Source organism: Carcharhinus amblyrhynchos, chromosome 2, assembly GCF_965287045.1.
Source record: "Carcharhinus amblyrhynchos chromosome 2, sCarAmb.v2.hapA, whole genome shotgun sequence".
In the NCBI taxonomy this organism is placed as follows: Eukaryota; Metazoa; Chordata; class Chondrichthyes; order Carcharhiniformes; family Carcharhinidae; genus Carcharhinus; species Carcharhinus amblyrhynchos.
Window position 1 is genome coordinate 81,037,835 of NC_137325.1, and position 14,188 is coordinate 81,052,022.

The 14,188-nt window shown below is 41.1% G+C and overlaps 1 protein-coding gene across 2 annotated transcripts in view; it reads left to right on the forward strand.

Moving 5' to 3' along the window:
• calcr (calcitonin receptor) overlaps positions 1 to 14,188 on the forward strand; it is a 269,497-nt gene that overhangs the window by 159,939 nt on the left and 95,370 nt on the right. For both annotated transcript variants that reach the window (XM_080216792.1, XM_080216801.1), the window contains one exon: positions 13,834 to 13,960. In XM_080216792.1, the coding sequence (XP_080072918.1) occupies positions 13,834 to 13,960 (127 nt within the window). The remainder of the gene's footprint in view (positions 1 to 13,833; positions 13,961 to 14,188) is intronic.

Genomic DNA, 14,188 nt, shown 5'->3' on the forward strand with positions numbered 1-14,188 from the left:
TATAGTCAAGAAACAAGTGAGACGTGAATTGGGGAATTCAGAGCTATTAGTTTGAGCTCAATAAGTGGAAAAGTAATAGGGAGTAACTGATATGATATTTCAATGTGTATTAGAATGAACGTGAGGGCTAGAAGTGGTAGTCATCATCAATTTAGAAGAAATTGACCATCCTTCGTACATCTAGCAGAATTATTTGTGGAGACAAAATGGTGAACAGAGCTGTTTAGTAAGTTTAATTTACTTGGTTCTAAAACAGTTAAGTTTTAAATATATAGGATTATAAGTAGTAGGAGCAGGAATAGGCCATTCAGTCCATCAAGCCTACTCAATGATTCAATAAATCATGACTGGTCTGACGTGGCTGTAACCACACATTCTTGCCTGTCCCCCATAACCCTTGAATTCCTTGCCTATCAAAAATCTGTCTAACCCAGCTATGGATATATTCATTGATCTACTGGCCTTCATTGCTATCTGTGGAAGAGAATTGCAAAGACTAATGACCCTCTGAGAGAAAAATTTCCTACTCATCTCCATCTTAAATGGGAGAGTAACTATGCCCCCTAGTCTGGACTCCCCCATGAAAGGAAACATCCTGTCAAGCCTTCTCAGAATCATATGTGTTTCCATAAGGTAACCTTACATTCTTTGAAACTTCAATGACTATGGGAGCAATCTGCTCAACCTTTCATTCATAATATAACTCTTTCCCTAGTATCAGCCAAGTGTACGTTCCCTGAACTGCTTCCAGTACAATTGTGGAACACCTGAACTATTCCGAGGGTCCAGATTTATACAGAATAAATAATGCTGTTGCCAAATATATAGGATTATAAAATTCTTAAATCTTGAAACTGCTGGAAACTTTACTTGCAGAATTTCAGTCACCTGTAAACAAAAAAGACACAACGGACCCATTATTCTCCAGGTGGAATCGGTTAATTCATCCATCCATATCTGACAATTCATAATCCCCAACGTGTGCACATTTTCATTCAGCAAATTAAACATTGGGCTGGATTCTCCAGCCTCATTAGGGCGAGAGCGGGAAGATTTGGTGTTCTAGCCAAAACTCCATTCACTTGCAGCGGCTCTGAAAAATCCCAGCTGTGAACAAGGACGGAAAGTTTTGGCTATTGTGTGGTAATTTCAGCTGTAAGCAGAAAGGGTGAATCGTAAAAAGGGCAGTGCAAAGCTTTCAGTTGGACGTGATGGCATCACTTCTCCTTTTTCTCCCCAAGTCTTCCTTTTACCAGGAAACAAATACTTCCCACAGATATCAACAAACCAGTTCAACCTGTTTTCTTTCAGCATGATGAAAAGCTTTGTTTTCATTTTTTGAATTATTTTCCTTGCTTTGCCCAAATTTCTGAGTATTACCCCAATCACTTGTTCCCCAAACCAAGTTTTGCCATAAGATTTTGACCTACGATGAACCCAACTCATGATAGATCATAAACCACTCAGATATCTCAAATTCCAAGTTACAGGAATGAACCTGTTCTCACCGGCATGAATTTGTATACACATTAAAATTGTCACATTTTTATCTAAGTATACAGAGTTGTAACTCTGGCCACCAACTGCAACCTAAACTCTTTTGGCTTAAAGGATCTACTTTAGTAATCACAGTTTCTCTTTAAATTTGTGTTCACAAGTCTCATTGTGAGTTTTTTCTAACTTTAGAATGTCAAAACTACTATACAAAATCAAAAATTCATTTCTGAGAAACCTTCGGTGGGGTCTCACCATTGGTAGGACTGGAAGATCCCACTGGCGTGAATGACCAGAAAATTCCAACCTTTGATTAAATTTCTCACAATACCATCCTAAGCTCTGGGCAGCTATTTAAATTTATTTTTCCTCCATGATCTGCCCTTTTACAACTGGCATCAATTTCCCTCTGTTATCGCAACAAAGGGAGAGGTTTTCCAGTCATGTCCACCACCACAGGAAATTCCTTCCCGAAGTCAGCAGACATTTCGCTGACGATCCCATGGTGGGCAGGACAGGAAAATCTCACCCATTGATTCTCTGACTTCTGGTTCACAACACACAACTTTCCTCTCTTTTTCTCATAACTCACTTTATCCCTCTGCCAATCTTCTTCTTTGACCTTAGTCCTTTCACATTCCTTATTTTGCTGAGGTATTTTCCATGTCACAAATAGTTTTACCACACCATCTATACTTCTGCCTGTTACTTTTGTTTTTCAAATCCCTTTCAGGTACCAATCTGTAATAGTCAAACTGTTCTGAAGATTTAGGTTTGAATCAAGTAAATAATGACATGAGCAAAGGAAACATAGGATTATAAAATTCTCAAATTAATTTACTGAAACCTATTGCTCATGTACAGGTGAAGAAAATCATGCAGGATCTATCAGTGAAAAAATTCTGCAAATTGATTTATTTCCATTCAATAGTGTCTTCGTTTTATGAATACTCCACAGAAGGAAAATCCTCATAATCCAGTTCGTAGTTTACCTTTTAAGCTACAGGATACCTGGCCTCTGTCATCCATTCAGCTCATCACCAGCTTTTCAAAGGCAATGGGGAATGTGAAATAAATGCTCACCCAGCCAGCGATGATGCTCACATCCTGTGAAAGATTTTTTTAAAAAATCCAACTCGCCTACCCTACTTTAAACTGTGAAATCAAAGGTTTTTCGCATGCAGTTATCTGAAGCTGAAGCTTTCACACAGTCTCCAGGCTTCCCTCTTAATCTCTTTATCTCTTCACATTAACACATAATAAAACTACCTGTCTCTTTCACCCAAGCCTTTAATTCAACCAGAAATCTAAAGGTTACATGATCCTGGAACAATAATCACAATACCCAAGTCTATGTTCACACCTGGCAGCACTGATCAGATGCCCAGGGAACAAAATGTATTTTCTGACATCTTAGCCTATATATGGGGGATAGAAAAGGGCAGGAAAGGTGTACTTTTTTTATGCCCCTACATATATGTGTTCAAAACCTGTATTGTTCAGAGATTGTTCACTGCATAGTCAACTCTAGTCAAAGGCAATGTCACCCCTTATGGGCAGAGACCCTATGAAGTATTTCAAAATATCCTGTTTGGCTATTACAAGAGACCCAAACATCCTACGTATTTGATAAGCATAAAACAAGTGCATTTTATAACTGTTTCAAAGCTTCTCACTTCCCAAACACAAATGATGAACCATTAAATCAGGAGAAGTTTCAAGGTTTCTATAATGATGTCCGTCCTGTAAGTGTTTTGATAACCTTAGTTTACAGTATAGTGGCACAGTTAGCACTGCTGCCTCACAGCGCCAGGGATCCAGATTCAATTCCAGCTTCGGGTGACTGTCTGTGTAGAGTTTGCACATTCTCCCTGTGCGTGGATTTCCTCCGGGTGCTCTGGTTTCCTCCCACTATCCAAAGATGTGCATGATAGATTGGTTGGCCAAGCTAAATTGTCCCTTAGTGTCAGGAGGATTAGCAGGCTAAATACATGGGGTTATGGGATTAGGGTTTGGGTGGGATTGTTGTCAATGCAGGCTCCTTCTGCACTGTAGGGATTCTATGATTCTAGGTATTCATACCATTGAACTGTTTCTTGAACACTTATGATTATTCATTCTTAGTCACCTATGTCCTGCTTGTATGAATGCAGCACAAAAAACACTTTATACTGATTTAATGTTAAGTTCTTGCTTCACGCATGAATTGAACTTTGCTTTTTTATTCCCTTAAACCTTGCGTTCCCATAAAAATCAAACTATTTGATTTAATCTGATTGTGTCTCATGTGCACTCTCACAGCAAAGCGGGCACAATGTAATCAGAATATGTGGCTGAAAATAAATCAATTGCATCATCATTTCAATCTATATAAAGAGATCAAAACTCTACACGGGCACGGTCTCACCAATGCAGTTGTAGCAAGATTTGACCAAGGCCATTTGTCTTCCTAATTAATTGCTGTACCTGCAGCTTCTAACTCAGTGGGTGAGTTATCCAGGCACCATCATAGGTGGATGAAATGTCCTAATGCCCTTCAGAGAAGGAAATCTGCCATCCTGACTGGTCTGGCCTACATGTGACTCCAGGGCTACAGCAATGTGGCAACGCTCAACTGCCCTCAGGGAACTAAGGATGGCTAATAAATAAACACGGACCCAACAGTGACATCCATGTCAAAGCAAAAATGCTACCACTCACCCAGTATGAGCGAGCTAGTAAAATCGTGTGGGAGCCGAGAAATCAGGATCATGCCCGATTCTCATTTCTCGCGATCTTATGAGAGCCAGATTTCCAGCGACGTTGGCCTCTCACCGGAAATGGGTGAAAGACTGAATAATTTATTCAAACTTATTATAATGTTCATCTGCATCTGTTTAGTGAGCCTGGCACTTAATCGATCACTTAGGGAGGTCAAGGAAAATGGGGGTGCCCCTTGTGCAGTGCCAGTCTGGCAGTGACACCCTGGAACCTTGGCACTGTAAGCACCTTGGCAACGCTCACTGGATACCTTGGGGGTGAGGCCTATTGGAGGGAGCTATGGGGGTCAAGGTCTTTGGGGTAGGGGTGGGGCTAATAGGGGAGGGCCTGAAGGAACAGCCCAATCAGTGCAGGAGGAGGCCTGCTGCCACTCTGCAGGTGATTGGATCGGGGGGAGAGAGGTACAATCAATCTGGGTGGGAGGGGATGGTGGGGGCTATATGTCGGTGCAGTGCGGTGCTCACAACTGACTATGGGGACCCACAATTGTGGATGGGGGAAGAGTCTGGGAGACTGCTTGCAACAGCAGGGGCCTGACAGCTTTGTCTGTCAGACCCCTGCTGTTGAAATTGAGCATGTGCAGAATCACAGATCTGCACATGTGCAATAGCTCCCTCTAGAGGTTGTCTGGCAAATTAAACCCAGTCTGGGGGGTGTATGGATTCTAATTTACTCAAATTTATTGGTGGCAATAAAATGTATGCCAGGGTGATAAATGTTAAGGAGCTAGACAGTGCTTAAACAGATCAGGGACAATGAAGTGGATAGACAAGGAAATGATGCATGAGTTTTTCAGATTCATAACTAACTCAGCTTTAGCCTGTCATTTCCCCCAATATTTTTCGAATCTCTCTCTAGCTTCCACCTTTGGTGCCCCTGTCCACAATAAAACCTTTACTGTCCTGACTTTTCTCCTCACCCCCTCTGCCCTGGCACCTTGTACAATCCTATTTGTGCTTTTTCAAATACAATGGGCAGAATTTTCCTGTTCCGTCTGCCACAGGTAGGACAAAAAATCCAGTGGGGCATGCAAGGATCTGTTGACCTCGGGCAGGAATTTCTGGTCTTGGGGCATGCACACCCAAAATTCCCACCCAGGATGTGCAAACTTCAATATGTCTGATGAGTCGCTCTTTCAAATTTCTCACTACTCCAGGACCAAAAAGCAAATCCAATCCCTTTTTTTCACCATCAAACATCACTTTAAGCCTCTATCCATCCTTCTTTCCATCCTCACCACTAACAACATAGTAAGGAGCTTATTGCCTTCTTTGTCACCAGTATTAGTTCCTCCTATTCAGCTGCCTTTGCTGCAACCCTCACTCCTCCTAGCCTTACTAAGCCAAATGTTACTCAAGAATCCCCTCCCTTACTCCAAACCAATATCTTTCTCTAGTTATTTCCCCATCTCATCTCATGCTATCTCTGAGCTTATTTGAAATCCAACTCTGTCATGTGACCCATTCCCACTAAAATGCAGAGCACTCAGCTGCCATTCCCAGCTCCCACATCCCCCAAGCTAGCAGTAAGTTACTCTGCCTGAGCAGCTGCAATCCCTACTCCCTTTCAAAAATCCCACTAATGCCCCTGTTGTTAAATCAATCCTCAGATTCTCTGCCCTTTGCAAATTGCTGCCCCATCAGCAATATTCCTTTCTTTGTATTTGTTTTATTCTTTACAGGATGTGGGCAAGATCAGCATTTATTGCCTATTCGTAATTGTCCTTGAGAAGGTGGTGGTGAGCTACCTTCTTGAACTGCTGCAGTTCCTGTGTTATGAGGAAGCGATGTTAGAAAGAGAGTGTTCTTGCCTCCCAAACTGTGTTCATGATATGTGTGTCTCCTTGTCCTCTTAACCTCTTTCCCACAAGGTCAGTAATATTATCCTCCTCCAATGTGTCTCCATCATTGGTCATCTTGGTAGAACAGCTTTCAATTGGTTTCATTCTTACCTATCAAATCACAGCCAGATATCTCAATGTCTTCACTCCCTATCCCAAACCATGAACTTTACAGTCTCCCAAGGACTTATCCTCATCCTTTTCTACTTTTCAACTATTTGCCACTTCTCAGCAACATTATCAAAAGATGTGGATTCAGTTTTGACATGTATGCAGTTTTCAGTTAACTTCCCACCACTTCTCTTTGCTCATCCATTTGTGCTATTGAACTGCTTGTCAAACACATGCTGAGCTATAATTTCCTTCATGGGAACACGGGAAAAACCAAAGGCAGGATATTCAATCCTTACCATAGACTCTGTAGCTTTGCCACTGATTGTATCCCACTACCTGCTTACTGTCTCAGGTGGAACTAGACTGTTTGATATTGCTGAATCCTATTTGGTCCTGAGCTCAGTTTTGAACTTTCTATACTATACCAGCATTTCTATAATATTCAAACTTACCTCATTCCATTAACTGCCATCTCCAAGGTTGACTAACTTCCCAATGCTTTCCTGGTCATCCACAAAGTTCAGTTTAGCCAAAACTCTGTTCACCTCCCACTCTTGTGCTTGCTGAATGATATTGGCTCCCAATCGCCCATGCATCAAAATTAAACTTTTAATTCTTATGTTCAAATCTATCCATTGCCTCATCCATTATTATTGGTGTAATCTTCTCCAGCCCCTACAATCCTGAAACAATTCAACATTTCTTCGACTCTGGTATCTTCTGCATCTTTAACTCCCTTTTCCTGCTGGTGGCTGTGATGCTGTCCAGCCCCAAGCTCTGGAACCCCATCCCTAAACATTTCTGCACCTCCGCCTGTCTTTCCTTGTACGAGAGACCCTCTTTAACCAGTCCCTCATGTTCCCCCTTCCTGTGTTCCCCCTACCCACAATTCCCATCCACACCAATATCTCCTTTCTTTGATTTGGTGTTGAACTTTTATCTGATGATGTTTCTGTGAAAATGTTGAAAGGTATACTTATATTAATGTGTGAAATGCAAGTTTCTGTTATTGCAAATGCATTGGAAAAAGTTCAAAGTATTGCAATGTAGTTGCTGAGTATGTTATCATGCTATCTCACTAGAATTAGAGGACAAAATCCATAATAGTGAGATCAGTGATGAAAAGAATACCGTGTCCTGAGTTGTGGATTTGCTCTTATATGTGGATTTGCTCCTAAAGCAATTGCATCTGTCCTGATTATTTCCCTCAAAAAAGGACAGATAGGCATTGATTGGAATGAGATTGGTGGTTGCAAACTAAGATTCTTCATGTATTTATTATTATCTAGCAGTTAAGAAAAGTGAAGCATTTCACAATCAATCTCAAGATACCATGAGGGACAAGAATGCCTAGCTGAAGCCCTCTATCAAGCAGTGAAACAGTCTGAGATTTATTTACCAGCAGTAACAGATTAATAAAAGATACAAAACTTTTTGCAGCAGAAAAACACTTGCATTTTGATAACAGCTTTCATGACCTCAGTCTTTGCCAAAGTGCTTTACAGCCAATTAAGTATTTTCTAAAGTGAAGCCATTTGTTTTACTGTTAGAAACACTGCAGTCAATGTGCATATAGCAAGTTCCCAACAACACCAGTGGGATTATCACTAGATAATCAATGACAGAGGTTTTTGATAAGGGATGAATTTTAATCACAACACATGGGAGAACTCCACTGCCGTTTCTCAAACAATGCCAAGGGATTATTTATTTCCACATGAAGAACAGATGGCAATTTAGGGCTTTACATCTCATTTAAAGGACAAGAATAGTCTAATATTTATTAGATAAGTTTACAGACCCAATAAATACTATATTCGTTTTAAAATGATACACATAAGGTTGTAATTTTCCAAACAGCCTACCTGTGTTTATCACAATGCCGCTGTGGTTAATCAGAATGATATAAGAAATAAAGGAAATAAACACAATTTATTGAAAGTATAAGTCAACTCTCACAATTGTATTATCTTGGTCTTTGTTTATGCTGTCAGAATAATCAAATTTTCTTTTATTGCTGTGAGATTTTCAGAAGTTTTTCAGTAAATATTTGTTTAGAAGAGACTTGAGCTTCATTCTGTCAGTTTACTGTTTGTAATAAGTTTTAAAATGCATGTTGTACTAATGCAACTGACATATACTTGTAAATTTCCTGCGTTTCTGAAACACTGCTGTCACAACATGAATTGTATCTATTTTACAATGCATTCTTCTAGTTGTACAAGAAATTATTTTGGCCACATTTGGCGTGCTTCATGCGGGTCTCATTAAAGGAAGGATATCAGAACTATGGAAATGCGTGTAATACAAGATTACAGTATAACAATCGAGGCAATTTTTATTATTCTTTCTTGGGTTGAGGATGACACTTGCAAACACAGCATTTGTTGCTCCATCCCTCATTACACGTGAACTGAGTGGCTTGCAGTTAAGAGTCAACCACATCATGAGGATCTGGAGTCACATGGAGGTGGCATGGTGGCACAGTGGTTAGCATTGCTGCCTCACAGCATCAGGGACCTGGGTTCAATTCCAGTCTTGGATGACTATGGGGAGTTTGCACATTCTCTCTGTGTCTGCATGGGTTTTCTCTTTTTAATTAATTCATGGGATTTGGGCGTTGCTGGCTGGCCAGCATTTATTGCCCATCCCTAGTTGTCCTTGAGAAGATGGTGGTAAGCTGCCTTTTTGAATCGTTGCAGCCCAATGCTATAAGGGAGGAAATTGCAGGATTTTAACCCAGTGACTGTGAAGGAATATTTCCAAATCAGGATGAAATGCAGGTGGTAGTGTTCCTATGTATCTGCTGCCCTTTTCCTTTGAGATGGAAGTGGTTGTGGGTTTTGAAGGTGCTATACAAGGAACTTTGGTGAATTGCTGCAGTGCATCTTGTAAATAGTACACGTTACTGCTGAATATCGGTGGTGGAAGGGGTGGATGTTTGTGGATGTGGTGCCAAACAAGTGGGCTGCTTTGTCCTGGATAGTGTCAAGCTTCTTCCATGTTGTTGGAACTGCACCATCCAGTATTCCATCACATTCCTGACTTGTGCATTGTAGATGGTGGATAGGCTTTGGGGAGTCAGGAGGTGAGTTACTCACCGCAGTATTCCTACCCTCTGACCTGCTCTTGCAGCCACTGTATTTATGTGTTGAGTCCAGTTGTCATTCTGGTCAATGGTAACCCCAAAGATGTTGACAGTTGCGGATTCAGTGATGGTAACACCATTGAATGTCAAGGGGCGATGGTTAGTGTGTCTCTTATTGGTGATGGCCATTACCTAGCATTTGTGTGGTGCGAATGCTACTTGTCACCTGACAGCCCAAGCCTGGATATTGTCCAGATCTTGTTGCATTTGAACATGGACTGCTTCAGTATCTGAGGAGTTGCAAATGGTGTTGAACATTATGCAATCATCGACGAACATCCCCACTTCTGAGGGAAGGTCATTGATGAAGCAGCTGAAGATGGTTGGGCTTAGGAGATTACCCTGAGGAACTCCTGCAGTGATGTCCTGAAGCTGAGATGACTGATCTTCCTCAACCACAACCATCTTCTTATGTACCAAGTATGTCTCCAACTAGTGGAGAATTTGCCCCCGTTACCCATTGATTCCAGTTTGCTGGGGCTTCTTGATGCCACACCCGATCAAATGCGGCCTTGATATCAAGGGCTATCACTCTCACCCCATCTCTGGAATTCAGCTCTTTTGTCCATGTTTGAACCAAGGCTGTAATGAGGTCAGGAGCTCAGTGACCTGGCAAAACCCAAATTGGGCATCACTGAGCAGGTTATTGCTGAGCAGGTGCTGTTTGACAGCAATGTTGATAACCCCCTTTCATGATGTTACTGATAATCAAAAGTAGACTGTGTGGTAATGGGCTGGATTGGATTTGTCCTTTTTTTTGTGTACAAGACATACCTGGACAATTTTCCACATTGTTGGGTAGATGCCAATCTCAATTAATGGATGAGGGTATAGTTGGGTGGATTAGTAAGTTTGCTGATGACACCAAAGTCAGAGGTGTGGTAGATTGTGAGGAAGGGTGTCGAAGTTTGCAGGGTGACTTGGACAGGTTGCAGAGCTGGGCCGCGAGGTGGCGGATGGAGTTTAATGCGGAGAAGTGTGAGGTAATCCATTTCGGTAGGAATAACAGATGTGTTGAGTATAGGGCTAACGGGAGGACTTTGAATAGAGTGGAGGAGCAGAGGGATCTAGGTGTATGTGTACATAGATCCCTGAAAGTTGGGAATCAAGTAGATAAGGTTGTTAAGAAGGCGTACGGTGTCTTGGCGTTTATTGGTAGGGGGATTGAATTTAGGAGTCGCAGCGTCATGTTGCAACTGTACACAACTCTGGTGCGGCCGCACTTGGAGTACTGTGTGCAGTTCTGGTCCCCACATTACAGGAAGGATGTGGAGGCTTTGGAGAGGGTGCAGAGGAGGTTTACCAGGATGTTGCCTGGTTTGCAGGGGAGGTCCTATGAGGAGAGACTGAGGGATTTGGGGTTGTTTTCACTGGAAAGAAGGCGGCTAAGAGGGGATCTAATAGAAACATATAAGATGATTAGAGGTTTAGATAGGGTGGATGGTGATAGCCTGTTTCCTCGGATGGAGAAAGCTAGCACGAGGGGGCATGGCTTTAAATTAAGGGGGGGTAGTTATAGGACGGATGTCAGGGGCAGGTTCTTTACCCAGAGGGTGGTGAGGGACTGGAATGCCCTGCCTGCTGCAGTTGTAAATGCGCCTAGTTTGGGGGCGTTTAAGAGATTGGTGGATAGGTTTATGGACGAAAAGGGATTGGTTTAGGTTAGTGGGTCAATGTTTTTTTTTAAAAATAAGACTGGTCGGCGCAACATTGTGGGCCGAAGGGCCTGTTCCGCGCTGTAATGTTCTATGTTCTATGTTCTATGTTCTAAACCAAGTAAGGATGGCAGATTTCCTTCTCTAAATGACATTAATGAACCAGTTGGGTTTTTCCGGCAATTGACTATGGTTTCATGGTCATCAGTAGATTCTTAATTCCAGATAATTTTTATTGTATTTAATTCCACCACCTGCCATGGCGCGCTTCAAACCCAGGCCCCCAAAACATTAGCTGAGTTTCTGGATTAGTAGCCTAGTGATAATACCTCCTCACAATCCAAAGATGTGCAGATTAGGTTGATTGGCCATGCTGAATAGTTTAGGGGGATTAATGGGGTAAATATATGAGGTTAGGGGAGTGAGGCCTAGGTAAGATGCTTTATCAGAGAGTTCATGCAAACTTGATGGGCAGAATGGCCTCCTTTTGCACTATAGGGATTCTACGAATAGGTCAGACCAGGTAAGGAAGGCATAATTCCTTTTTTAAATGACATTAGTTAATCTAATCAATTTTAACATAATTAATGACAAGTTCATGGCCACTGATACTGAAGCTAGTTTTCATTTCCAGACTTTATTAATTGAATTCAAATTCCACCAGCTGCCATGGTGGTATTTGAACCTGTGCACCAAGACTATTTGCCTGGGCCACTGGATTACTAGGCCAGTGGCATTACAAATACACTAATGTCTCTCCCTAATTAAGGGGTTATTTTCTTAAAATTCTGAAAGGTTTTGGGATACGATTTCTGCAGGATTGTATTTATTAATTGATAATAATATCAGAAGATCATCAAATTCAGAATTATCACTTGGACAACAAAGATGGGAGTTGGAAGAATGCTTGTTGCACACTAAGATTATTCATTTTCCTTCCACTGAAATCAGCAGCAAACCAAAAAAAATTGTGTGGGGTGACTTACTGCCAAATGGAAAACTTTACCACAGCTATCATGAGTTTTCTTGTCTCTATGGAGACAGAATAGGCAGCCAACTCTTTACTGTTCCTCAGCATGTAAGTGACAATCCAAGGCTCATCTTGGAACTGCTACCAACTCAATAAGGAGAGCGATGTTAGTAGACTCTGTGACAACAGCAAAAGGACAACATTCTGTTGGATAGAGTAAGGCAATCGAGTGTTGGCCACCTCTTCAAACATCTATCTAATAGGCTCCATGTTAAGATCTTTAATTAATTAGTGAAGTGCTGACAAAGGGATTAACATTCCAGCTCGCGTCGCTATTGGGATTTATTCCAGTATTAGGTATAAGTGAACTGGTACATTGCTGTTAGCACAGATGAATACTATTTCGAAGTGTTTTATAAGATTTCTATGAAAGATGCGATTTAAGGCATAATCTTGTTTGGCAGGCTGTCATAAGTATATAATACTACTATCTCTGCATTCTTTTCTCACTGGAAATTTATCACCCAAATTTATCTCTGATAAAGCTGCAGGTCAGGAAGAGACAGAATAACAAACTATGCAGCTCTCTTACATATTTCTCCATGAGGGAGACAGCACCACAAATAGACTGTTTTACTGAATTCTCATTAAATCCAAGGATGAGCACAACAACTTTTTGATAATCATCAACACAATTAATGTAGGGGGTTGAAAATGCAAGGGAAGGAGGTTATGCAATTAAGGTATCAGTAACTGAGGAGAGAAAGAGGCAGCTAAATGAGGACTACAGCTAAACATATCATCTTAGACTCTAAAGAAAGATACCACTGGGGAAACTCATCATCCAAATACTAGGCAGAAGATGTGTTGCTTTATTTAAACTGCAAGAAACAACAGGGATAGAATGAAGAGTAGAACCTAGGTGCTCAGTCATCTTTTTTGGTTAGGGTGCACTGTAATCATCAAGGGTCCTTAGCTTTAACTAACAATTGTCTCAAGGTCTATGAAAACCAGAACACTAATGCCTGTTACAGGTCCCTTTCTGAAACTGATTCAAGAGTGATTGTAGCACACACTTTGCAAACTGCCATCAGTTTACTGAGGTTCAAGCAACCAAACCAATGATCTTTACAATGACTTCTAGAGGCAGCCTCAATTAATTAAATTAAAAATGTAGTTGAATGTTGAGGAGGGGGTGCAGGAACTCCACATTGCAATCGAGAGCTGTTGTTTTTGGTTGAACAACACAATTGCTGAAAGATTGGATGGTCTCTATATTAGAATGAGAATTGGTATTCTAGCCAAAATTGGTAAGAGTCCCATGTAACCTTTTGGAAGATATATGTTCTTCTGTTAGACTGTTCTCCAATTCTCCAATCCAATGCTTGGTCTTGTTGCATTATCACTATGATGGTAAACAATAATGTAGATATATTGTGCAGCTGGCCTGCTAACCCAGCATATGGTAGTCAACTTGAGAGAATCTCACAGATGAGACTTTCATCTTTGCTATCTTAGACATTGAATATAAGGAGAAAATTGTACAGATGGGAAAGTCATTCAGTCTCTCCTGTGCACTCCATAAAGGTACCAAAGACAAATGTCATAATCAATGCTCGACTTGCTTCATCATTCCCTTTGTGGCGACAGAATAAATCTATTCTGTGGAGAAAGATAAAATGCACTGTTCTGGGGTTAGAGTGGTAAAGGATTTAATTGTAATCGTTATTGTAAACCATAAAAACACAGAGTACCATCCTTTTATTTTCTGAATGACTGAAGTCTTTTCACAAATTCTGAACTGGCCATTTGTTACTAATTGTAAATTTCCGCTCTGATTTTTGTTTTCTAGAAGCCTCAGCTGTCAGAGGATAACACTTCATAAGAATTTATTTTTCTCCTACGTGTTTAACTCCATCTTTACACTTATCCAACTCATGGCGGTGGCAAATGACAAGGAAGTTGTGTCCCAAAATCCAGTAAGTATTGATAAAATAAGGGAGCGTTGCGTGAAAGCAAAAAGTAATGTGATCTATGTTTCAACGCAGTGTTTAACTCAGTAAGTTTCTGTAAGGGACCCATTCCAAAGCAAAATACTGTGGACACTGGAAATCAGAAATGAAAAAATATGAAAATAGTCGGCAGGTCAAACAGCCTCTGTGGAAGGAAACAAACATGAAGTTTGGCCTGATTCTCCCATCACGACC